This window comes from Spermophilus citellus (assembly GCF_964194105.1).
Source record: "Spermophilus citellus genome assembly, chromosome: 1".
Lineage (NCBI taxonomy): Eukaryota > Metazoa > Chordata > Mammalia > Rodentia > Sciuridae > Spermophilus > Spermophilus citellus.
The window spans coordinates 69,336,317-69,364,284 of record NC_138182.1 but is presented as its reverse complement, the minus strand read 5'-3'; the positions used below and the strand labels follow the sequence as shown (position 1 = coordinate 69,364,284).

The 27,968-nt window shown below is 37.1% G+C and overlaps 1 protein-coding gene across 11 annotated transcripts in view; it reads right to left on the bottom strand.

Moving 5' to 3' along the window:
• The window catches only part of LMO7 (LIM domain 7), a 98,735-nt gene that overhangs the window by 41,396 nt on the left and 29,371 nt on the right, over nt 1-27,968 (bottom strand). For 5 of the 11 annotated variants that reach the window (XM_081307051.1, XM_081307052.1, XM_081307046.1 and 2 more), the window contains 9 exons: nt 21,470-21,500; nt 20,440-20,553; nt 15,326-15,524; nt 12,077-12,329; nt 11,498-11,776; nt 10,909-11,190; nt 10,430-10,618; nt 8,827-9,546; nt 7,819-7,848 (listed from right to left, as the gene is read on the bottom strand). In XM_081307051.1, coding sequence (XP_081163177.1) covers nt 7,819-7,848; nt 8,827-9,546; nt 10,430-10,618; nt 10,909-11,190; nt 11,498-11,776; nt 12,077-12,329; nt 15,326-15,524; nt 20,440-20,553; nt 21,470-21,500 — 2,097 coding nt within the window. The remainder of the gene's footprint in view (nt 1-7,818; nt 7,849-8,826; nt 9,547-10,429; nt 10,619-10,908; nt 11,191-11,497; nt 11,777-12,076; nt 12,330-15,325; nt 15,525-20,439; nt 20,554-21,469; nt 21,501-27,968) is intronic. The other 6 variants (XM_081307047.1, XM_081307048.1, XM_081307056.1 and 3 more) reach the window with 3 other exon arrangements.

Here is a 27,968-nt window from a genome sequence, read left to right as displayed (position 1 = left end):
ATAAATGGTATTTTTCCAAAATGCAGAAACAAGAGCCTAGTACTCAACTTGGGTGTGAATTTTTTTGTTCTTCCCCCCCACACACACATCAAATGGCCAAATTAACCCTATATAAGTCTGACAACAACAAATATTATTATTATTATTATTATTATTCCAACATTCAGACTTGGAGGCATCAATGCACAAATGGATAACTTTAGAAACAAAAGTACCAGTCACCAGAATCACCTATTTTCTACCTTCCCTAAAGATAAGCTATGAAGGTTTGGCTGCATTTTCTGGGCACTCACTAAATAATTTAGTGATTACCTGATATTTTCTCCTCAAGTTCAATACCATGACTAGATGTGCTTCTACTTCTCAATGATTCTAATAAGATCTTCCCACCACAGAACTAGACTTGCTCTCAAAGGACCACGGGTAGTTTCTGGTAGCCAGTTAGAACCACCTCAGCTGCCATCTCCTTGATTAAAGCAGTGTTTCTGTGTTTAACTTGCAACCCCTGCACAAGATTTTGCTGAGGTTTAGCTCTGAAGAGTTCAGTCAGGCAAGAAAGCAATGGGCAGAACGGGGGAGGTCACAGGCACATGTCTGCTGTCAGTATGTTCCCATTAACTACACCAGAGAAAAAAAAAGGTGTAAGAAAGGTCTCCCAGGAAAGAAGAGGTCAGGTCTGAATACTGAAAAGCAGTCAGGAATATGAGAGGGGGGAGGGGGGAGGGAGGGGGAGGTTTTTTGTTTTTTTAACGGTGCAGTACCCCGAATGTCCTTTCCTATTGTGCTTCTGGGTTCATTTCACTGTAATTGAATACACTTTTAGTTACTGAAGTAACTCTACCTCATCTTGGTCACCTAAACTTTGCCTTCCCCATAGTTCTGCCACCACGCTTTCCTCATAATAGCTTGCTCTTAGCTAACTCAGGAATTCAACTATAACTTCCATGCAAATGACTCTTTGGTCTGCAACTTTGGATCTGTCCCCTCCTTTGACTCATTTCTAACTGCTCATTTAATAATCACTTCTGCATGGATCTCACCTAAGCACCTTAACTGTAAAAGGGCCAGTTGAAATAATATCTTCAATGGATATTGTAAACTGTAACCCACTGAACACATGGTTATTGTTAATGTAGCCAAATTTAAACCTGCTTTTCCTCTTGCCATGGTGAAAGGTGGTACCTCCCACCAAATCATTCATATTTAAAACCCAAGAACCATTTTTCACTTTTGATTCTCCCTTTTCCCCTCTTTCAATTAGTTATCAAGTCTTCTCATTCAGTATCTCTTTCTTTCCATCTCTACTGCCAACGCCCTAGATCAGAGAACAGTCAACCTTTACCTAGACTTCCAAAGGAGATGCTTCTATTATCACCCAAAGAAAGCCTTTCCTCAAATGCTCTCTCCAACTCAAAAGCTCTTCTCTGATATATATACCTTTAAAAAAAACTCAAAATATCTGCTGGATTAAACTCAGCTCCCCACTTGAAGTCTAACAGGCATCTCAAATGTAACTTGTCACAGAGTAATAACATTGCTCACTCCACAACCTGTTCATCTTCCACTTTCCTCATCTCCATCCTTCCGTGCTTTACCCTCTAAATATCTCTAGTATACCAACACTTCTTCCTCCTCCACCATCACTACCTGGACCATGCCAACACATCTCCCATCTGGAGATTCATAATAACCTCCCTGCACAACAGTTTATTCTCAACACAACAGCCAGAGAGATCTTTTCAGGTTGCACCCAGGTAATGGCATACCCTATTCAGCACTCACCATCTTCTTCCCATCTAACTCAAGTTAAAAGCAGGTTCTTCCAAGACCCACAAAGTCTGATGCTATGTGCTCCTATCCACCTCTCCAGGATCATATCTACCACACTTCACTCACTCTCCTCCTGCCAAATGGCCTCGCTGCTCATGCTCAGGCCTCTTCCTTCTCCCCATGCCCTTCAATCAGCCTAGAATACTCTTCACTTAAACATCTACGTGGCTTCTCTCTAGCTTCCAGTCAACTGCAGAAATGTTACTTAGCCCCTCTTCCAGACTTATCTATCCCTACCCTCTTTTCTACATAGCATTTACTATCACCTGAGATGTATAGTTATTTACATTTCAACTGATTTTCCCTGTAAGATTATAAAGTAGGAATTATATCTGATTTGTTTGCTGATCCTAAAAATGAAGGCCAATTGATGCTAATTGCTTCATAAATGTGTTAATGATATTATAGCTCAAGCACTAGAGCAACTGCAAGAAGGATAGGACAGTGCTGATATGGAACAGATAGGAAGACTTTCTCCAAGTGGGAGACTATTACCTAGAGAATAATGCTCTAATGCTTTATTTATATATCTTTCATGGTAGTTAACACTCAGCTTCATGTTATACAGTATGTGTTCATGCATCCTTAGCTTATCTCCCTCACAAGCTATATGCTGCCTTTAAGGAAAACACACTGACACAGCACAAGGCATGTAGGATACATTCATTTAATATCTGTGGTAAGAATGAGGTAAGTTTTATCATGTTTAATTAATCAAAATACACTAAATTTGAAATGCTTCTAATTTTTTCTTTGAGAAAGCATTAGTGCTCTCCAAAGTTTTATTAAGGATTAAAGAATAAGTTTCATACATATGAGTGCACTTGTGAAAATACATTAATCACTCTATGTACTATGTATTTCAGTAGGTATGTATTATGGTGTGGATCTTGAATGTTGCCCTAAATAGCTCATGTTGGGTAACGCAGCAATGTTCAGAGGTGAAAAGATCAGATCATAAGAGCTGTAACCCCATCAGTAGGTTAATCCATTTGATTGACTAATAATTCAAATTGACTACTGGCATGGCTACAGGGACAAGCCATCTTCCCTGGGGTTGTGGCTTTGGGGACTCTACCTGTTCCTGGCCCCTTCCTCTCTTTCTGTTTCCAAGGCTGCCATGAGTTGAACAGCTTTCCTCCACTTTGCCTTCTACCATGATGTTCCGCCTCACCTCAGGCAAGATTTCTGAAACCATAAGCCCCAAACAAACTTTTGTTCCTCTAAGTCATTCTTGTCAGGTATTTTGGTCACAGTAATGAAAAGCTAATACTGTAGGACCTCACATAAAACTGATTTGTGTGAATTTGAGAATATAAATTCACTTTGAACACAAATAGAAAGGGCACTATTTGACCGAGCACAACTACAAACTCACTAAGACAGAAAAAAATGTTCAGAACCAAAGCATGAAGGAAATCTGGAAACCCAATACATGAAGTTAAATACACTGTAGGACAAAAATGGAAATGTTAATTAATACTTTATCATTTAGGGGAGGAAGGCTGGATAGTGCAATCTGACACACAGTAAGCCCTCAGGACCTCCCATGGCTGCTGTCTCTTTACTCTCATTCTCCTGCGCTGCAAATATTAACATGCATCTTCCTGTAAAGTGTGCTCATCCAGGCTAAGGCTGCATCCTTCTTGCCCTGTACACCCAGTACCAAGCAGAGTATGACACCCAGGACATCCTCAATAGGAACACGGTGACAAAACATGGTCTGGAGTAGACAAGTTTCTGGAAAGGCAGAAATGTGAGCACAATTTGTTCCCTAAGGTTATCAAGTTACCCACATAAAGCTAAGCATACTCCATAGGAGGCACATGAATCAGACAAGAGGGGAGGACTCCAGCCCAGCTTTCACCCACCATTCATGCAGCAGTTCACTTTTCTAAACCTCAGTTCCTTGTCTGGTAAGGTGATTGTTATGATAACCAGATAAGTCTGTGCTGGTTGCATTTTTAAAAACTACCTGGGTGCTACATACCAATTCTTATTAAAGCAAATATGATTGCATGGGATCTCCTAAAAGCTAACTCATCAAGCCACTTCAAATAAGAGAAGTCAGCCCAAACCACACTGATAAAATCTATTACTTTTAGAGGACAGGAATCTCTCAATCAGATCATGAAACTCTTTCCATCCTTATTAGCATTCACTGCATAATTACTAAACTTCTGAGGGTTTTACCATGTGCCAGCAACACTGCCAAGCAGTCTCTGTGGATTATCTCACGGGGCAAAGCCCTAGTCCGGTTCTACCACTCATAAGTCTACATCCCTGGGAAAGTTGCAATCACTGTTTCTCCTTCTCCCATGTCTTTATAAAGCAGATAACAACTACCTGTCTACCTCAAAGAACTGAAATAAGCACCAGAGGTAGCATCAGGAAAACTGGGAAAACAATAAAGGACTACACATATCTAGTCTGTTTTACTGAACAAAGGACTATTCACTGGTAAGACAATCATAATTCTCTCATAATTCATCTACCTGCTACAGTTGTATTTCCTTATTTGGAAAGGCTCCAATTTACAACTGCACTTGGATTTTTTCCAAAACATATACAGGTGTAACATCTTGCCTTTTCAGTTACATAGAAAAACTATATATGTGTACATGTTATATATGTGCATGAGCATTAATATATAATAGCATTTAAGGGGAAGACAGAAAGAAAAGAAAAAGTTTAAGTAAGAAAGTATTAATCATGAAACAAAATCACTCAAAGTATGATTCTCTTCTCTTACTACTCAAATTGCCTAAGATGCCCCTGGCATTTTATGGCTAGTGTTAAGGCATGTTATTTTAAAACCAATTTCAGGAAACTTATAGATGAATATATAAGAAGTAAGGGATCAAAAAGAATGAATATGAATCAAATTTTCCTGAATATAAAATCACTAATAGCTTTATAGAGCAAATAGAAATTCCAAAATACCAAGTTAGGGATTCCCAACTGTCAGAGGGAGCTATGAAAATACTTATTATGTACCTCTAAATGTATTTGTGTTAGGCACTATAGAAATCCTGTGGGGGGGGGGTAAAAAGCTAAAACCCATGTAAGTCTTTGAAATGACCATAAACTAGAATACAGCAACATAATGGACATTTTTAATTTATACATTTATCATGTAAATCATAGTATCACTACAGATATTTGAGTCAGAAAATTATGTTACAGAGTGCTATCCTGCATATGGCAGACCATTTAGTAGCATCCCTGGCTACAAAGGCATCAAATTCTAAAAGCATGCATCCACCTACAGTGTGTGTGACAATGAAAAGTGTCTCCTGACATTAACAAGATATCCTCTGGGGTGAAAACAAATCTCCAGAAAGTAACCCACATGAGCATTATTTTCCCTTCCTTTCTGCTATCTTATGTCTACAGAATCTTCTGGTCAGATCTTGAAATAAAGGAGAATCTGTTGTTGTTGACTACAACTTCACCTTAAATCAGTATTTATTTCCTAGGAGATTCAATGGTTTAATCACATTACAAGATTATTTCCATATATCCTTATAACAAATTTTTATCTGTCATTAACAACTTATGCCAAAAGGCATAATTTTCACCATATTTTCAAATTTCATAGAATGAGACCAATATAAATGCATGCAACAAAAAAGCACACACAAGACATGACAGCCACATATAAAGCATCTCACTAAAAATACACTGACAGGTGTTAGTGTTAAATGCCAACTAAAAGGCAAGCTACAGGACTGGAGGTGTGGCTCAGTGACAAAGCGTTTATTTAACATGCACAAGGCCCTGGGTTCAATCCCCAGCAAAAACAAACAACCAAAAAAAAAAAAAGCAAGCCAGAATTGAATTGCCTAAGAACTTGAAATACATTGCCTACTTCTCTTTAAATAGGTCCTAACCAAATAGAAAAGAAAAGCATTTACATTGTAGGCAATTAGTTTTCAATTACACGATGTTGAATAATAATAATGCTTTTCTAGGAAAATACAACTGGTTTAACATTGTACATATGTTCAGAGAAAGATCATTGAGCATAAACATGAAACATGTTGTAGATTAAAAGCCTACATGTAATCTATTTGAATTTCCATTTTATTTTCATTGCAGAGAACAACTCAAGGAAAGCATTGCTGATAAAAAAAATAATAAAAAAAAAACAATCCTATATGTCAGATTTTACTTCAACTGGTCTAAAACACCCTTGAGTTTTCTAAAGACACATTATTTCCCATTATTAGACAAGTCATGCACTATTCATCAGTCTCAATTTACAGATTATCTTGCTTTTTTATGTGTAGCCTTCTTGGCACTAAACTGCATAGGGACCAGCCTTTAAAACAAACACTGTCCCAGCCAAACAATAATCTTGGAATTGTCTACAGGAAGCATTTGCTGCTGCTAGCTATAGTTCACAAAAATCCTGTTTGTTGTTTATTTTTGGTGCTGGGGATCAAATCCAGGGCCATATCCATGCTAGGAATGCATTCTACCACTGAGTTCTACCCTCAGTCAAAGGTTTCCTTTTAGCCACATAACATTCCCTACACTAAGGAGGAACATGTAGTCAGTGAGGTGGTTAGGTATGTTTACTTGCCCACCAACTATTTGCATTCTGGGTATTTGTAACCCCTTCCAGAAAAATAACTCTTCCTGAGACTTCCTTATGTTATAATATCATATGTAATTTACAAATGAAAATTCTTTCTGAAAGTTATTGAAAATTCTTGAAGCTGCAAAGAGATTTTTAATCAAGTGAAAACAGCTTTCCCACAATGAACTGGGAAGAGCAGATGCTTAACTGTCATGCTGAAGACTGTGGTTCACTCTCACAGATAAAAACGTTTTTGAGCACATAAGGATCTGGATAGGGGATAACCTGTTTTACATGGCACATGAAAACATACTGAGATCCTGATTTTTAAAATCAGTGGCTAAGAAGTACTTATAATAAGCTGAAGCTTGAAGAAATGGTAATCATGGTAGCATAACAAGATTTATGGACTATCAAAATTCTCAAAAGTTATCAAAAGTAGCAATTCTTAGACATGAAATAAATCCTGGTAGGAGAAGACATTCTGCACATTAAACTATCTGACATCCTTAAACTTTATTCCTCTTGCTCCAAAACTAGTAACAAAAAGTTACAGAAAGTTTGGTGGAAAATATAAGATATAACCATCTGGTGATTTTGTACTAAGAATGAATGACTTACTTTTAAGTTTCAGTTATTCTAGAAATAGAAAAAAATCTGGAAAGTTAGTTTTATAATATGTTATCATGTCTACCAAATAAGTAGAATTAAACATCAGTGGACAAAAACCGAGAATTAGTTTTAAATACAGTCTTTGGAAAAATAATTGAAAACTATCAAAGTTTTAGTTTTTGCAATTTTGGAAGTCCAGTTTTACACTACACATAGCCATGTTATAACTCTCTACCCTGATTAGGAATCTTGAACATATTTCTATGTACTCTAATGGACGATCAATGCCACTCAACTTCCCCACTAACAAAGCTTCCCGTGAGCTGAGTATATGAATTATGGCAATTGCAGGCATTCTAATCTTGAGTGCATACTATATTTTTCCATCACAGACTTTCTAAAATGTAGTTGTTTGAGTTTCAACAACCAGAAATCAGAAACGTAGTTTATCTGGCAATCAAATACCAAAATGATCTTAGACAAGTGTTCTTATTACTTTTGAGCAACTCACTAAATTTGAAAAACAGAAAAGGAGATGGAGCTAATTTTAAATTTTTCAATACAACAGATATTATACTGTTGAGTACAGCACTTCATGCAATAGGCGCTCAGACACAGAAATATTACCATTAGGTTGCAAAGTTAATTTTTAAAAACTTCCCATTTTAAAATCTCATGCACTGCATACAACACCCCCATTTAGTGACATGCCAGGACAGAAATGCAATGGTAAATTACAAACAACAAGCAATATGCACAGATTTATTTTTAACGTGAACCACAAAACTTACCCATTCTCACCATAAATCTTTTGAAAGAGTCTAAGAAACCAGAAAACCAAAAATTAAAAAAAAAAGTAACTTTTGCCAATTTTGTTAGTTTCTAATTGTTTAACAACTTTAACATGTCTAACTGAAGATGGGCAAATCTCAAAAGGTTGCTTCCTCAGCAATATTCTTGATCATGTACCAAGTTCTCATCAATCTCATATCTCAAGAAGCTAAGATTAAGCATAATACAGGCTTAACTTACTAAGCAAACAAATCCATAGGAAAAGGCCTCCATTGTCAAGAGCTGACAAGTTAGATTTAGTCTACTAATTTAACTAAGCCTAATCAGATTTGTCCATCCCTAAATTCAACAAACAACAATTCAAAAAACAAACAAGTCGCCTAACACATAGATTATTGCCAAAATGGCCACAACTGCATACATGTAAAATTCAGCAGACAGTAGATAACATTCATGCATTTTAACAAAGTTTGAACTGAAGTTTAAGTTATAAATAAAAATATCACAAACTGATAGTCCAAGAAACCTAGGTCAAAAGCAAAAGTCAAGTTAAATGAAATTTGCAATGCCATATTTTAAGGGAAATCTTTACTTCAAAAAGGCAGACATTCCAAATTATGAGAAAAACATGTAGAACCAAATGACACTAGACTACTACAGAAATGCCTGGACATGGAAATAAAAGTCTGTAAATATAATTGGAAAACATTTTTAGGAAACTTCATATTGCAGAGTACCACAGACTTATAGCTAAAGGTAAGATGTATGTATACACCTTCTTAAATATGCCTAAGAGATGTGCAAATATGGAACTGCACTTTTTCTACAAAATTACAAGTTTCTTAGAGCAAATATATATATATATATATATATATATATATATATATATATATATATATATATTTAACACAATGCTTCAAAATAGCACACATCATGCTGTTTTGTACAAGAAAAGTTACACAAGACCATCCATTACAAGCCAAATCCTTGCAGAAACACACTCTGACCTCTCAACCATCAGTCGTTTCTTGTGCCTAAGTCGGCTAGCCTCCCGGATGGCCTCCCACTTCTGTAAGTCAGCCTCACTGCAGGGGCCAGGGGTAAAACTTATGGGAGGCACTGTAGTTCCCAGTTTCCAAGACTGGATCTTCCGAATCAACATGTCGTCTTTCTTCTGCCGATATGAAGGAACTAATATTCTACAGCTGCTACTTTTTTCTTTTGATGGGCACGTCCTTTCAAGTACACAGAGAAATTTTGCTTGAATTTCTGGAGGCAGAGTCCAGGGTTCAGGAAAAGGGACTGGCTGGTATCTATCTGGGGCCCCAGACAGAGGCACTTCTTTCTTCTGTGCTGGAATTCGGCGAACAATCATGTCATCTTTTTCTAAATCTGGAAGTACAAGTTCACCTTCTCTACACTGCAAAATTATATCTCGCTCCACAGAATCATCTTGCTCAGAGAACCTTCCAAAGTCTTCAAAAGCTCGGAGGACATATGGATTCGCATGGAAAGCTCCAGTCTTTCTCACAAAGAAATCATCATTTTCTAAGTCGGGATCCAGAGTTGGCATCTCAAAGTCATCTCCCCTATAGCCTGGTGCATGAGAGAGATTCTTTCTGCGGGTTATGAGCCTTGGTCCAGAAGTGGGATCAATTTTGATATTTGTTTCAGAAGACAAGATGTCATCAGAGTATGTTTGGAGGGCCTGAAGTAATAAAAACTGACTGAAGCACAGAAAAGAAAAAGGAAGGGAGAAGCTTATTAAGTTTGAAGAGAAAAGGTAATTAGGTAGTAGAGAGTTTCCATGGGTGAATTATTTTAGTGACTGGGGAGGGACTCTTGCAAGGAAGACAGACTAGCATTTAATGCCATCACTCATGACATTCCTGGGTACCATTTAAAGAAACAAGAGCAGGGTATACTTCCCTGCTGGGCACTATCAAGGCCAGGTGATGGGCCTAGGCCTAGAACTCAGATTGGGTACACCTTACACACACACACCACACACACACACACACACACACACACACACACATACACACACACACACTCCTTTGTGCCCAATTCTTCATTCTATTAGAATGGCCTAATATTCTCACTAGAGAAGAGAGAATAACTTTGGAAAGTTTCAAGAGTTGGTCACCATGTACTTTATGCAATAGATACAGGTAAGAATGAAAAGAAAAAATTAATTGCTCTTAAGTTTTATAAAAGAACATGATGAATTTTTTTTTCATTCTCCCATAAGACTTACCCTTCCCAGTCTCTAAAGTTATTTCCTTTCTCCACATCTCCATACACAGCACAACTGTAAAATTAGGTAATCTTTTGGAAAGCCTTTTTGGAATGGCTTTCCAAAAGAACTATGTCACATGTAAATAATATACTCTCTGAAACATTATTGTGCTAATAAAGAACATTAAATCCTACAGATTTCCAAGCTTACATGCTCACACAGAAAGCAATATGTTATAGGTTATGCTTTTGTACTACATATATTAAGTTTCCAAGATTGAGCATAGTCAGGTCCCAGGTTAATGTAGCAGAAGTAGGCAGCAGCAGGTATCTGATGCCAGATCCCCAAGCAGACTCAGGCGACAGCTGCACCTGGGCTCCTCTGAGACTCCACTGCTTTTCCTCGCTGTGTGCGTGTCCGGTAATTTTATGGCCTGTTGAGTAGCTAGTTCCAGCAAGAGTGAAGATCTCTGGCAGTTGCCATCTAGCCTACACTGTTCTCTCTGTATTCTACTAAAAATGGTTGAACCCGAGTCCTCATCCTCAGAGTCTGAATTCCTTCTATTGTAAAGTGACATGGAGAAAAGAAGGAGGGAGAGAAGAAAAGAATTGACTACTGAAATTAATGTCAAGCTATGACTACATACAGGAGAGCTTTTTAAGATCCAGATTCTAAAGTTTAAATTTGAACACATGTTTTCAATTTTAGAAGTTCTACAGATGTTAGAGGGAAAATTAGATTTTCTCCATCTCTCACACACACACACAAAAAAAAAAACAATGCACAAAGAATGCAAAGGTCAGGGTAAGGAATGAACACTGGAAGGACAGAAACACGCATAAAGACAAACCTGAATCCCTGAAATTCTTTATACCACGGTTTAGAGGTTTCCCTTTTTATTCTTTTCCAGTTCACATCTTCTGGAATCCAACATTTGGGAAGAAACTGATCAAAAGAATTCCCTGGATTTGGCATGACTGGACTTAGCTTTCGCACATACAGATCATCCTTGACAATGTTGGGTAACCTTGTTGGTTTTTCTTCTTCCTCTTCCAAGTAATGAGAGGAGTTTGAAGGTTCTCGGCCTGCTGCCCAATTCTCTGCATTGGTGCTCCCAGTTCTCCTCTGGTTACTGTTCAAAACATCCAACCAGGTTAAGATACCGCACGAGCAATCTGAACCAGAGCACATAAGGCACGCATTCAACCTCACAGTTTACAGCAGTGTGAAGAAAGCAAAGTAACTCCCACTGTTGTCACCACAGTTCCTAGAACAAAGTTAAGGTGCCATCTCATCCTAGTTAGAGAACAGCCAGATACACACGGCTAAGGACACTTAATTAGATGTTAAAAGAAAGACAAATTGCAGTTTGGAATGACTTTCTGAATTAAATCAACGGCATGACAGATATCCAGATCCAGGACAAATACATTTCTGACCTTGTCAGTGTGTGTAGCCCAAAGGCTAATGTATCAGGAGAAAATATATGCAGACCAGAGTGGAGAGAGGTGGTTTTCGAAATGAAACTCAGGGGCCTCTTTTTCACTTGGAATCTGCGGTTGGCTAAGTCATCCAAAATCACGTCAGGCAACCTTCGTTCATCCTCAGTATCTGAACCACTTTCAGAACCACACACCTCCTTACAGGAAGCTGGATATGAAAAATCACACTCTGCTCTGCTAATTTGATGGGGAAATAAAGGATTCTTTTCACGTCCACTAAGATCAACAAAAAAAATGGAAGAAAACACGGCAGCTCACAATGAACAATATTAGTCATCCAGTGCATTGAAAATACCAATAAACTGAAGGCACACACCTAAATAAGACCTAGCAGATCATATGCTGACACATGTTAACAGAACAAATATCTTCAATATATATATGACTAAAAACAGGTATAAAAAATTCTCATTATTGAAATTCATTATCTCTGAAATACATTTTAAGAACCATTCTTAAATACCACTCAAATTCACAAAGCTTAAAGAACTCCACCATCACATCACATTCCAGTACCTTGAAAATGTCCCATCTGCCTCTGTGTAGACGGGACTTGCCCAGCTTCTTCTGTTATCCTCATTTTTGTCTGGCCTTTTCTTCCTCAACGGTGCTGGCACATAGGATGGCTGTCTACTTTTGTTGGGTAAAAAACGATTGAATGGTAAAGCAGATTTTGGTTCAATAGCTGAAATCCTTCGATAGGACATATCATCTTTGTTAAAATCCTGCATTTTGAATGTAAATTCCAAATCTGTGTCACTTTCGCAACCTATAAAACAAAGCACAAGAATTTGTTTTATTCTTCAGATTATTCACTTTATTAAAACCCCTCAGCCTGTCTGCTCTATCTTTCCCTTGGAAACCCAGTGCTGCTACTGTGGGAAATATTTTTAGAACTTGTCATGAAGTTGTGATAAGATCCATTAGGAGGAACTTGCTTTGCATATTGAAGGCATATGCAGTACATTCTTCTGCTGTCGCACATTCTAAGCAGAAAAAGTCCCTATTCACTGCTGAGCCCCTCCTTCCCAATCATCTTTGCCTCCAGGATCTTTCATCAAATTTGTCAAAGTAATACATGTGAATAAAACCTAGCAGGAAAGTTGCAGGTGCTTACAATGAGATACAAAAGAAATTCTAGGGAAACTAATTTAAAATTAAAGCACACATCTTTCCAATGTATGTGAGGAGAGAAAAGGGGAGAAGGAATAGAAGTAAAAATACACAAGATAGTGAAGGAGCATGACGAATCCTTATGAGACCCCTATGAATACAAGAGAGGATGGACTGGGTGACATCTAAAGTCCCCACAGAATCTCAGGTCATATGCAAATGAGAGCACAGAACTTATGCTACTTCTTGTGACCATGGAAATTACAGTGAGAGTCTCCTATTTTCTTCAAAATTATTTAAAAAGAAACTCAGAAGGATACCCTTTAATACATCTCAAGTTCAGATAAATATATATAATATACCTTCTTTAAAAAAGAACATAAACCTGCTCTTTTAAAAGCACAGAAAAAAAAAAAAAGAGAGGATAGAACAGTACAGATTCAGAAGTCTCTTTCCTGCTTTCTTTTCATTCTGCCTGGAGAACATTTGTAAAGATGGTTTTCAAGTGTTGCTTCCCACCAGGGTCCCCTCCCAAGACTGGCTAAGCACAGCACCCATATCTCCAGGCTCGCCCATGCACAGCAGCAGAGGTTAGCCAAAACTAAAGGCAGTCTACTCTCCTCTTCCTGCCCAGCAGAAATCTACAGTGAATAACTCTGAGAATAGTCCACAGGAAATGGTTACAGCTGTGACAAAGGCACAGGGTAAGGGAAATGAAAAGGAAGAATGCAAGGCAGCTATGCCCAAGAGGGTCAGCCAATAATCTGATGCCTTTTTTACTACTTCCTTTAAGAAAAAAAAAGACATTTCTCTCATTTTAAAAATGTGTGCCAATGAATCCTACTAAAATATACATGTGAAAATTTAAAATCACAGGCTATTCTACTTTTGAATTTTTTAAGTTAAAATCTTTTTTTAGCTCAGTTCAGTGTTCTGCAGAGTTTTCATTTGCCTAAATATCATCTTGATGTAAGTTTTCATACAAAACTAGGAAATTTTACTTTGCAATTCTTATCCTAAAAATATCCCAAATTTTGGTGACCATCAACTACAATCTGGTGGGTAGCAGAATTTTAATAAACCAATCTCAGAAATGGTTTCTTATCTTGGTACTCCCCTCTACCTACTAAAGTGTGAAGGCCAAGACCTCCAAGCTCTATAAGCAAGATTTGTCCGCAACACATTTCAGCAATAAGGAAGGTGACTGCAGACCTCTGCTTTGGGTTACACACACCTGACTAAAGAAAAGGACCTAGATCCTACACTAGTGCCCACCACACTGTAAGGACTGAAGTCTGGATATGCCCACAAGCCCCTTTTATTCTTCACTGACCAGATGCAAATTTAAATACTGCGTTTTGCAGGTTTTCCAGTCATGACAAAGTAATCTAGTGGGTTGCGAACTTTAGCCTCAGCATTTATAATTTTAATCATTCAGATGCATTATAAACTTCAATTTATTTCCTTAAAGGTATTATAATCATCATCTGGGTTATAAAAACGTCACACCTAGACAGCAAACGGCCAACAATGCACTAATAATTATAAATGTTAACTGCTTAAATAGCCACTCACATTTTTTAAATACTACTTACTACTACTACTATTACCATTACCACAACTCCTTTAAGTGCTAAAGAATTTAGTTTTTGTTCCCATGCTTAATTTTTGAAAAACGAATTCATTTGATGTAGAGTTGGAAAGTTTTCATAATAAAATCTTAGAAAAAAACATTTACAATATAAAATAATATTCATAACAAACAAGCAAAGTGAAATCCTTAACAACTGAGCATAAATTCCCAGACAGAATTCAACCCTTCATCATCATGATAGTGGAAGCACAAAAATATCTTAAAAGAAAAAAAAAATGTTGGTGCAGTATTGGAGATTGAATCTAGAGCCTCAGCACTGAGATTCATTTTCCCAGCATTTTAAGAAATTTTACTTGTAGTTTCCAGTAGTCAATTCAGAGTAGCTAAGTATTTAGTCAGAAATTGCTGACACTAACTAGTAGCCACAGGAATAAGACATGCATTTAAATAACTGATTTGACCATAAGCTTAGAATTTTGCAAGAAGGTCCCTTCCACAACAGAAAGACTGCATTACCACTGCTCCTTTTATGCCTTCTCTGTCCTGGGTTAGCTCTGACCCTGACATGACCAAGAGATAGATATTCTCTCCCACCACATTAGGTACTCTAAACAGGAGCCTAAAAATCTATCGAAATATAATTATTAAAATATTTCTGTTTTTTCCTTGAGTTTTTAATCCTTTCTAGTAAAGTAAAAGAAAGAAAGAAAATTACTCAGCAATGAAACCAGACTTTTTTGCAGAATCTTATTTATGTTCTTCTTTGATGTTTAACTATATTATATCAGCTGATAGGCCTCATATTATTAGGCCTGGAACAAATTATTGCTGACAAAACGAATCATAGGAAGCTGTCTCCTCACAGTCCTGTCCAAAAACTGCAGAAAAAATTGGAAACTATTAACACTATGAGGAAAAGAAAAATTATGAAACCCCAAATATATTTAAGACTTTCTTAACATTTACTTCTGGTGAAATTTTTGCCTAGTTTTATTCTGTTTTCCCACTCCTGTTCCAGTTTTTTAAATAATAATTTGACAGCCAAAAACATATCTCACCTTCACGTCCTCCTCTCAATGTGATATCTGAGGAGCAGCTGGTCAATGATCTGGACCCCAAAGAGTCTAAGCTTTCAAAGGAATCTTCCCTCTTCTGGCTGCCTGGAGGAGCAGGAAATTCTCCTCGGTCAGAACACCAGATATCACCGTAGCCACTGTCCCGGCCACTTCTTTTCAGGCAGCTGGAGTCTTCAAGTGCCTAAAAAAACATTTTATAAAAAACAGTAAGCTTGGGCTGGGGTTGTAGCTCAGTGGTAGAATGCTCAACTCACATGTGGAAGGCACTGGAGTCAATCCTCAGCACATAAAAATAAAATAAAGTTATTTTAAAAAAATAGTAAGCTAGTATGAACTTCCAAAAACATAAATGTTTTGCTTCTTTGCTAGATAAGGCAATGTGATTTACCTATTGAACATAAGAAAAGAGCTGATAAAAATCAGAATATACATTGTAATTTTATGACCTCTGAAGTATTCCCAGGCCCTGTCTTAAACCTAAGAGTTGCTTTATTGGTAGGAACAGCTAGACATTCACGATGTCTTTGTGATTCCTTTTTTAAATCGCCTTTTATGTATGTGATAATGTAGAGCAGAGGCTAAAACATTGCTCTAATGGTTGAATGAGGAAAGAGAAAGAAGGACCCAACATTGGGGTCAGGGATTCTTTTCCGCTGTGTGGAAGGCCCTTATTGAAACGTGGATCAATACTGTTACTCAAAGTTTTGTCTTAGTTATTGCACCTGACTTTTGCCAAGTTGTGCCTTTTCTTCTGGAATTGTAAGTAAACACAGTCATAGCACCTGTTTATACTATGACACAGATATTGTTACAGTGAACATACCAGTGGCTCTCACTGCTGAGCTCACAGCCCCTAGTGAATGTGTGATGGATGGAGAAACCCCTGTACGATCTGCTGATGCTGTCTGCCTCTTGAAAAATAAATTTTGAATCCCCCCCCCCAAAAAAAGAATAGACATCTGTAACATTTTCCCCCACAACTAATATGATAAGGAAGTATTAGATGTTTAATGTGATGATTAGGAGGCATTTGACATTATTTAATAAAGTAGTATGATCCATTAAAAATAAGGAAGAGGGTATAGTTTAATGAACAAAAGTTCATTAAAACAACACTGAAACACTGAAGTCAATGATTATTTACAGTTCTCTGACAATAAACATGAAAGGAGTCAAAGAGAAAAACCAATTTTAATTTAAAAATCCAAATGGAGATAAGTCAGTAAAATTATTCAGTCTATCTCCAGGAAATATTTTGGGTGATTATGGTAAACATAAAAGAATTAATAAAGTTCTTTAAGTGCATTCACCACCCTCAACCCAAAATAGCTAAAGGGGGGAAAAAACAAGAACTATGGCTCTACAGTATCACATGCACAAAAAGAGATTTAAAAAAAGGAATCACAAGGCTGAATGTTTTCTCTGATAAGTGGATGCTAATCCATAATGGGATGAGTGGAGGAACTTTGGATTGGCCAAAGGGAAGGGAGGGGAGGGGAAAATGGGATAGGAAAGATGATAGAATGAGACTGATATCATTACCCTAGGTACATGTATGATTGCATGAATGATGTGACCCTATTTTGTGTACAACCAGAGAAGTGAAAAATTGTGCTCCATTTGTGTACAATGAGCATTCTGATGTTATATATTAACTGATTTAAATAAATAAATAAATGGTTTAGGACAAATAAATAAATAGGAATCACAAAGACATTGTTAATGTCTAGCTGTGCCCACATCAGAGAATTCACTTATTTTCACCAATAATAAAACCTAGATTTGAGGTACTGGCAGCTAGGTTGTCTCGCTTGCTGAGTCAAGGGAAGCATACTTATTCACAAACATGTAAGACTTATCTCCCAGCCAGGTGTGGTGGTACATGCCATCCCAGGAAGCTCAGGAGGCTGAGACAGGAGGATCACAAGTTCAAAGCCTGCCTCAGCAACAGTGAGGTGCTAAGTATCTTAGACCCTGTCTCTAAATAAAATACAAAAAAAGGGCTGGGGATGTGGCTCCATGTTCGAGTGCCCCTGAGTTCAATCCCTGGTATGCAACCTCCCCCACAATACCCAAAAGACTTATCTTCCTTGGAACTAAATTAAACATTGGTTTGGCTCATCTAAGAGATAGAAATATGACAAATATTGTAACCTATAGGTTTGTAAATTATACAGAACCTAATCAAAATAACCATTTTTAATTAACACTTATAAAATTTAATGGTAAAATACAACTGGGTATTTTAAATATGGATTTAACTTAAGTAAAATTTATAAAGTTCTTAGCATAGTCCTGACACTGCAATCAATGAATACCTAGCAATTACAATTTTTAAATATGGTAAAGGTAATTTTGTCATTATAGTAAAAAAAAAAAAATCAGTGATATTACTTACAGATATTACTTACTAATAGTTTAAAGAACCTAGGAATAACTAACAACCAAATGTAACATATGAATCTTGAGTAAATCACAATTCATATTAAAGAAAAGAGACTATGAAAAACAGAAGACAATTGGGAAATTTAATATGTCCTTGATAATAAATAATGGGGAATATTTATGAGATTTCTTAAATATATACATTGTGGCTATACAGAAGAATATTCTCAGGAGATGCATACTGAATATTTTGGGATGAGATATTTCCGAAATTAAGATGGTTACTTTAAAAACATAGATGGGTGGGTAGATAAGCCAATATAAAAATCTTTAATAATTGAGTCAGATGATGATTACCTGGGCATCTGTCATATTACTTTTTCAACATGAAAAAGGTGAAAATGTATAAAAGAATAATTAGCAGCTGGCTCAGGCATGTTTTTGACTAATAATAGAACGATGAATTTCTGGATCAAATGTTTGACAAGTGTTTAAAACGCCAATAAGGGTCTAGTTGATTTAAGAGAGATTTCATAAGCTTTAGACCAGGAATCCTGGCACGAGTTCCCATCCTGTCATGAAAACGCCAGCACCTACCTTATACCCTGCCCCCAAGAAGATGGGGAAATGAGGCCTAGTGTTGGTACCAGAATGTTTCACAAAATATGAGAGTAACCACTGTAAAGTAAATCTTCAGATCCATCAAGGTCTTTGTTTGGCTGTACTGGGCATTCTACCCACTGAGTTCTACCCCCAGTGTATTTTTTTCCCCCTTGAGATAAGGTCTCATTAAGTTGCCCAGGCTGGCTCTGAACTTGCAATCCTTCTGCTTCAGCCTCCTGAGTAACTGGGATTACAGGCACACACCAACAAGCATGGCTTCATCAGTTTTTTTTTTTTTTTTTAACACATACTTTGAAACCTAAGAGCTAACATGCCAAGATGAAATTTAACATCATAAAGTTAAAGCTATTGATGATGGGCTACCATAGTTAAAAGACAACCTGAGTATGACCCTGGAGTTTGACTGTTTTGTTTTAAACCATTTTGTTTGTTTCTTTGTTTTTGTGGTACTGGCGATTGAACTCATGGCTTGGTTCTAAGCAGGCAATATGTCATTGAGCTACATTCCCAGCCCTTGAAGCTTGGTTTTTGAGGATTTCACCCTGACAAGTCCCCAAAATGAGTCACCTTCAGTTATGACACTAGCACAAGTATTACACCAAGTATTTTTTAATTGATACAATGGACTGGCCTTAAGCACTATCTAGATGGAACAGAATGAATGTAAAACAGGTGACATGATCACATGCCTCTCATGCCTATTCCCACTTAGTAAGAGTGGAATAACAGAACCACAGCTATCTACCAAAACTTTTTTGACCACTCTGACAGAAACTGGTAACAGGAAACAGCATTTAATGAAGCATTCCTAGCATAAACACTATATTAAGATTATTCAACCCGAGTCAGATTGTCATAAAAAGTTAAAGAGCATTACTTCATGGGCTGAAGTTCCACGTCATTCTTTTTTTTTTTTTTTTTTTTTTTTTGAGAGAGAGAGAGAGAGAGGAGGAGGAGGAGGAGGGAGAGAGAGAGAGAATTTTTAATATTTATTATTTAGTTTTTGGCAGACACATCATCTTTGTTTGTATGTGGTGTTGAGGATGGAACCCGGGCCGCACGCATGCCATGCAAGCGTGCTACCGCTTGAGCCACATCCCCAGCCTCCATGTCATTTTTAATTGAAAGTTTCCTTAGCTGAAATAATTATAAAGCAAGGCTCTCCCTGTGCCCAAAGCCGAGAACTGAAAAATAAATATTAAAAATTCTCTCTCTCTCTCTCTCCCCTCTCTCACTCTCTCTTTAAAAAAAAAAAAATTTATTATGTTTTTTTACAAAGTGTCAGAGACTAATTTTAAAAATGCCTTACTAATAGAGCATCATTTAATCATCAGAAAGACCCCTAAAGCATCTACTCTTAATGTTTTATTTATTTTGACTACATATTTTCTTCTGACCCCTATCAGTTCCCCTAAATAAATATCCCACAAAGAAATTAGTTTTCCACTTGGGCCTTTTATAAATGAAGTCTTGGCAGAACAACTGTCAGTCTTGGCACTTGATTCTTCTCAAACAAACCTTAAACATTCAAAAGGCTGTCACACAGGTTCCCGGATATGAAGGAATAGAAATGTGTGTAAAACCAAAGATTCTAACGTTAAAACCTTATCAAGTTTCACTTAGCATTCACTACTCTTTTGGAAATAAAGGCAGTATGGTGATACTGGAATACGGACATTAGTGATAATTAATTGCCCAAGAATACATTAATATAAAGAAATTTACTTCCATTAATTTTAATTGTCCTGGAAATGCCTTTCTGCTGCAGGCTAAATTCATAATGAGCATAGAAATAAGTTATACAATATGTAAGAAAGAAAGTAAATGTGCATGTCATCAAACTACCTAAAATTAAGAGAGAAATTTATGCCTCAAAAAGTGCTCTGGAATAGGCTCACTGACTCTTGGTGGTAGTATATAAAGCCAGCAAAGACTAACAATCCTTTCTACTCAGCCCAGTCTAGAGCAAACACATCCCACCATTATTTGTCAGAGGGGAGGAAGAGAAGCAAAAGAAAGGAGGAGGAGGAGGAGAAAGTGATAGTGTTAGCTGTAGCAGTCATTTTATACAGATGTAGTTTCCTTACCTTAGTCAGAGCTTGTCCTAAAAGCTTCTCGAATGCTTTCAAATTAAGATAGGGACCACTGTAGTAGGGGTTATTTTGTGTTTTTCTTCCCAGCCAGTACAATGTTATCAAAACCTTTGAAAAAAAAATTCATGAACAAATCAGTCTATTTAGTAAGCTCAATTCAGGTGAATACTCAAGATAAAGGATAGCTCATATTACTACTCTATGGTTGAAAGTCCAACTCCCTTAAATTTATGGGAAGGGAAAGGTTCATTGAAAATCTTAATTATAGTGTGGCACAGTGATGCATGCCTGTAATCCCGGTGGCTCAGAAGGCTGAGGCAGGAGGATCATGATTTCAAAGCCAGCCTTAGCAAACACTGAGGTGCTAAACAACTCAGTGAGACCCTCGCTCTAAATAAAATATAAAATAGAGCTGGGGATGTGGCTCCATGGTCAAGTGCCCAAGAGTTCAATCCCCATAACAAAAAACAAAAAAAAATCTTAATTATTATTGCTATATTATAAAAGGAAACCATAAGAAACTTTTAAATCCATCAATATTTTTTTTCAGCAGCTACAGAATGAACACCTAAAATCAATAATTTTCAGCTTCCGTGATGATACTATGAAGCTTTTTAAAAACAAAGCTTCCACTTTAGACATTCTTCTATGCAGAATACTAAGGACATTATAAGTCTACACTGAACACAGCATCCTTAAACATTATGTATTCCCCTAAAGTCTGTTATGACGGTTTTCTACTTGCTCCCCTAAAAAAATTATAAAATGGGTCTGCCCTTACCACATTAGTAACTTTTAATAACTAGCTTCCAAAATCTAGCCTACTTTCTTATACTATGAAGTCAGAGAATATAAGTTCTAACCATGTACTGCAATACATATATTTAGTTATATTTACAGTTTATGACTGGTGGTTTCCATGTAAAATTTAATTGGAAAAAGGATGCAGAGTATATTTTAGTTCTATTACTTCCCTAAGGATTATCAAAGTAAAAACTATAATGCTTCATTAAATATATCTTACATTTTTCAATCTTCTATCAGTCTCTTCTTGTCTGTAAAGAAAAATAAAATATCTATTAAGTAATATCCATGAACCTTAAATTAATTATAACTAGAAATTCATTTTTATTCTTAAGTTCTATGAATATTAATATCACCTGGTAATTCAGAAATCTTAACAGCACATATTACACATGAGAAAAATTTTCCATGTTTATTGATTTTACCAAATATAACGGTTTTCTATAAAAAGTAATTTTTCTTCATTTTACCCAATATGGTCTTATTTTTAAAATGTTATTTAGATTTTTGCATTCTAATTTTAAACAATATTTAAGTCCAATGGCAGGGGGATCGATGTGTGCTTAGGACAGGAAAATTGGGAAATAAAGAAAAAAAAATCTTAGGAAGATGGAGCGAGGAGAGAAAGCAGGCACATGCTGACATTTCTCCTTCACTGTCCACAAGGTTTTGCACTCAAGTTCCCCACAGTAAATGGCTCAGAGATCATGACCCTAAACATGTTGAAAGTCCAGTTTAGAAAATGGCTATGAACCTCCTCCTGAAAAAAGTCACTAAGAATCATGGGAGTTTGGCTCACTTGTAGGGCATGATATTTAAGGGAGAAGTTAAAAGGAAGTAGAATATCATCTCAATGTGGAAGCAGCAACGATAAACTATGAACAAAGAGTAGGGTCACCCTAAAAGAATGGGCTTTGTGTCAGACACACACAGGATCAATGCGAATTCAGAGACCATAGAAGCCTGAACTAGATGGCCTCTAAAATGGCTTTTCAGCCAAACTACAAGTGATACAACTATAAAATAAAAATACAATTACAAAATAAAATACATTGATAATTGTATACAATTATCAATATGTTTGTAGAAGACATATAACGTGCATTCACAAATATATACGCAGAGGAAAAAAAACAAAGGGGTAAGTTTGGAGTGCACAGAGACAATTATTTAACTTTATCTTTGAAAGAATAAGTGAGGCAACTGTGATTATTTCCTTTCACAGAACAAATAAGAACTTAAGAATAATACACATCTCCCACCCAACCCCAAAAAGCATCTCAACAAAAAATTCATGTTCTCATATAAATACAAACTGGTACAACTATTCACACCCTTAACCCGCTTGGTGATATCTATTTCAGCTAAACACACTGACAATTCACAACCTCGTAATTCCATTTCTAGGTAATTCCATTTCTACAACAAAGCCTCTACTAATTTATCAAAAGTCATATACAAGAATGTTTAGAGCAGCATTATATACAACAGCAAAAACTGGAGAATTCGCTCTTTAAGAGAGCAAGGATTATGGAATACCCACACAATGAGAACAAACAATCTCCAAACTATTTTCAAGTAACTGGTACAATCTCACAAACAACGGGAAGTTAAAAAAAAAAAAAGAAGTCAAGCACAAAAACCATACAGATTATATGAATGAAACAATATAAAATAAAAACCAGGCAAAACAAAGATATGCTATTAGAAGACCAGATAGTGATTATCCTTGTGGGAGAGAGTGGCAGAAGTCATTGGCAGAGTGTGGGGCTATCAGAATGCTAAAAATTTGTAGTTTGCTCTAAAAGCTGGCTACCTATGTGTGTTCAGTTTCTAAATAAATATGTGAATTGTACATTTCCCATATGTATACTTTTCTGAATATATGTCTACTTCAAAAAAAAGTAAATAAATAGAACAAATTTCTTGGCTTGAATGCTCACACTGTCTCTTGAGTAAAAAGAAAATCATCTTGTAAAAATTAATAGCAATTCATTTCGGAAGTAGTTAGTGGAGAAAGTCACAAGAAACTGACAATAAAATAACAGTTATAAACTCATACCCCTTACTAGATTAATGACTAACATACCCAACTAAAATATTAAATTATCCAAAACATGAAAGAATCATCAAAACACAGTACAAAGATGTACTAATCCAAAAGTTGCCCCACTTTTACCATAAGTATATCAGAGTAGAAGGAGCAAAAAGCCCTCTTAAACCCCTGACCTTGGGGGTTCATAACCCACTTCAACCTAATGTATGAAATATGATATGTCAAGAGCTTTGTAATGTTGTGAACAACCAATAAAAAAAAAAAAAAACCCTGACCTCCTTTGCACAGCCCTCAATAAAAGTTTCCAATCCAACAATCTCATCTGCTTAGAGCTATTGGTCATGACACAGCAAGCACTGCAAGTACAGGGTACTGCTTATTGTGTTGTAGACACTCACTATAGCAGTGACTTTGGCATTATTGCCCTCATTCATTTTACCTTCCTTCTAAATATAGGAATTTGCAACATACTCTTGAACACAGTGATACACAGGCCAACCAAATTAGTGCCCTATCACTGAAATGTAATGCCAGGAATTCAAGTAGTCAATGATTTGCTGGAATAAAGAGAGTTCACACTGACACACAACAAATACCCCACTGCATGATATCAGGAATCAGGAGACTCCTTTGCCTGGGATAACCCCGAGGCACAGCCCCAAGGCCTTTTAAATAGAACAAGTGTGAGGGTGGAGAAGCTTAGGGTTAACAAGACAATGTGAGTCAGTCATATTTACTGCACAACCAATCCATCAGAACCAAAAATGAGGTAGTCCTATCATCAGAGTTATTCTCCCATAGCAAATGCATCCATAGTTGACACTGATTAGTACTAGGTTTAAGGAGCAAGGGGTTTAGAGTCAGATCTGGGTCTCTCTGGCTATACCTGAGTTATTTACTTGACTCTCAAAGAATAAGTTTGCTTCTGGATAAACTGGGGCTAATGCCCCCTATTTCAATAGCTAAGGAGGAATATACACAAGTACTTAGTAGAATCCCTAGCCTCCCAAGGAAGAGTTCATCAATAAACAGTTCTCAGAATTGACAGTATGTTACATGACACCAAGGCTCTCTTATTCCCACTCTGCATATAGAGCCTCCTAGTGAAGTCAAGTAGGACCCTGGTATTCAAATTCCAACTTGCCTGCCTAATTCCCATATTTACCCTGACTTTCCCTCCCCCAACCTTGGTTTTTACAACCATCTACTATTCGCATTTATTTTTTATCTTTCTCTCTTCCACCAGAATCCAAAAAGTTTGTGTGGTTTTGTTCACTGCTATCTCCCATGTACCTTAAAACAAGGTATGCCCACTTGAGAAGGAATAAAAATACTTGTTTAAAAGTGCCTAGCACAGTTCATGGCACAAAAGTTCAGGTTAAAAGTGATAGAATAGTTGAGTAATATTTAAAATAATATTCAAAAATGACTACCTTGAATATATTGAAAGCCTTTAGTCTATGCTTGGATCATACATTATTTTTTTTTTAGATTTTTTATTTTGTTTTTTTTAGTTGTAGTTGGACACAATATATCAAACCCAGGGCCTTACAACCCCAGCCCAACTTTTTAGTACTATACTTAATATTTACAAAATAGCAAATATAGCATAGATATACATATATATTTTCTGTTAATGGAATAGTTCTGGCAATCCTTTTGCTATCTGACAAAGGTCCAGAAGACATGTCTATCACAAACCTCTGACCTTTGTGCTTATCAATTTAACCAGCTGCCACGTATCCTAACAGCTAATTGGTAAACTTAAGATCAGGAAACTCTAAGGAAATAGTCTGAGTAGATGCTCTGACTCTCCCCAGAGATGCTATGCTGGGTCCTGCCATCAGGAGGCAGCTCAGCTAAGAGGGCTCTGAGTTCAGCTCTCCTGCAGGTGAAATCTAGATCCAGTCTTGCTAGCTTAGTTTTCCAAAAGCTCAACATCGAAGAACCTAGTCACATCACTTAACTCTGTCCTCAAAGCCACACCTGTAAAACAGGAGCAGTGCTGGCCTCATTGAGTTTCAACAAAAGATTTTAAACGTATTTGACCTAGACAGAAAAAATAAATAATTCATTTCACAACTACCCCCTAATTATACATTTAAATCAAACCACTGGGGGGAAAGGGCAGTGTCAGGAGGTCAATTTCTCCCCTCTTCCCTTAGAAGAGATATTTCTGTGGAACAATTTGTGACATTCTTCCAGGTTATATTTTCCTTGTCCTCTTGCCATGGAAGGCTTTAATCAAGAATAAGAAAATATTTCTAGAATAAGGTCAAGCAAAGGGCAAAGCAAACTGACATGGTATGGCTATCATTTTCTCAACATTGATGTTAGCACCAAACCAGCCTCCCCACCCATCCTTGGTCTACAGTCTGCCCTGACCAAGTACCCTTTAAGTTTTCCAAAAGCCCAACATCTGAGGAAAAAATATATATATCTGCAAATCCAAAAATCTATCCCTCATATCTGACAGTACAGTTTGAGAACAAAGTGTTAATAGGTAAGATTAACATTTACCAGTATGTGCCAGCCAGCTGTGTTCTAGGATTGCACTAAAAATATTTCTAAAAATCTTCAAAGAGCTAACTCTGGACCCACACTCATGCAACTGCCACAGCCTTTCCAGCAGTTTCCTTGGGGGCTGTAGAGACACATGGCTCTTTTCTCAGAGCCAATCACGGCCTGGGAAAGGCCAAGCATTTAAGTGTTCATATATGTTACTTCAAGCCACTCACAGCCAACCTAGCACATCAAGAGCCAGAAGTGACAGGAAAAATGTTTCTCCAAAAAGAGTAAAGCTTCAGAGGATCTGACATGAAATCCCAGTCTCTGTTTCTCTCCCGTGTCTCAGTATGTCTTTTCCAGGGTAGTACAACCTTTGTCATTTGCAACATTGGAAAACCCAATCTTCCCAGGCTCTGCCACAATATCACAAATCCCTAGGAGTTCAATTCCCCATGCTTTAAAATCATCTTTTCTCCCCGTATTCCAACCCCTTCACTGTGCAAGCCAAATTGATCAAGATCAAATATAGTAAATAAGCCAATCCCCCCCGCCCCAAAAAAGGCCAAATGTTCTCTCTGATATGTGGATGCTGAAACAGTAAGGGGAAGGGAGAATAGAAGTTCATTGGATTAGACAAAGGAGAATGAAAGGAAGGGACAGGGGATTGGAATAGGAAAGACAGTAGAACGAACTGGACATAACTTTCCTATGTTCATATATGAATGTTCAGTAAAACTCCACTTCAGGTATAACTGCAAAAATGGGATCCTAATTAGAATAAATTATACTCCATGTACGTATGTCAAAATACACTTTATGGTCATGTATATTTAAAAAGAAAGAAAAAGATTTTTAAAAAGATAAAATAGAGTTCTCTCACTGAATCAGTACATGGAAAACACGTGACTTAAAACTCATCCTGGAATTTCTAATACAGAAGGAATGCTTTTGCCCCAAGTACAGCAGAAGAACAGAAAAGGTGAAAAGTCTGGCTTCATCTGCCATGACTCCAAGCCTCCAGTCCTGCCTTCTGGCTAACAAAGAATATGGAATTCTACAAGGGACTCAGCAAAGTTAACTATGCAGTTCAGTCTTCTCCCTGCTTCTAGAATAACATTAAACCTTGCTTCCTTTGCTCCTCAGAATAACTGAAGCTTATTGAGTATTAGGTCTCCAGCCCTCAACTTCCTGAGGCCACTTCCCAGAGCAAAGCATGGAATCTTCCTAGAGACCGGGCCCTGCCCTGGGTGGCAACAGCTGACCTGGGTGTTGACTCTTGGAAAAGTGGGTTGATATTACAGAAGCTGGGCTCCTCAGATACTTGGTCCCTTTCCAAGTTACTAAGTAATCTCTGCTCTCCAGTTGTTGCTTACACAACTGACCACCTGTTCACAACTTAAAAAAAAAAAATCAAGAAAAGGGGCCATGAATCATGATTTCCTAAATAGCCACAAGAACAAAAATTATAGGACCAGTAACTGGTTTAAATCTGTCAGATATGTATGGGGTAAGGGCAGAGCTATGCACTCAGCAGTGGGAACTGCAGATAACTCAAATCAGATGTCCTTCTGATGAGAGGATAACTCATCTTAAGTCTGTTTTGTGTTGTTAGAACAGAATACTACAGACTGAGTAACTTGGAAAGTAACTTGGAAAGTTCTGAAGGCTGGGAAGTCCAGGGCAAGGGACCTATACCTAGTGAGACAAAGATAGAGCAGAATAGAAGAAGAAGAAAGGGAATGGGACAAAACTCATCCTTTCACTAGGAACCCACTCCTGTGATAGCAGTATTAATCCCTTCATCAGGGCAGAGCCCTAATCAATTCTTAAAAGTCCCACCTCTCAATACTGCTGCACTGAGGATTAACTTTCCAACTCATGAATTTTGGGGAACATGTTCAGACTATAGCAAGTGGCCTTATTTTTATATATGCAACAACACAGCCTATCTCCAAATGGAAGGAAAGTCTAAGAGTTATGAGCAACCCCAGAATATTAAGTGATTTTTTTTAAAACACAGCAAGAAAATTTCTAACTCTACTGTCAAAAAAGGAAGGGGAACTGGGGCATGATAGCATTTGCCTGTAATCCCAGCAGCTTGGGAGGCTGGGGCAGGAGGATTGCAAGTTCAAAGCCAGTCTCAGCAACTCAGTGA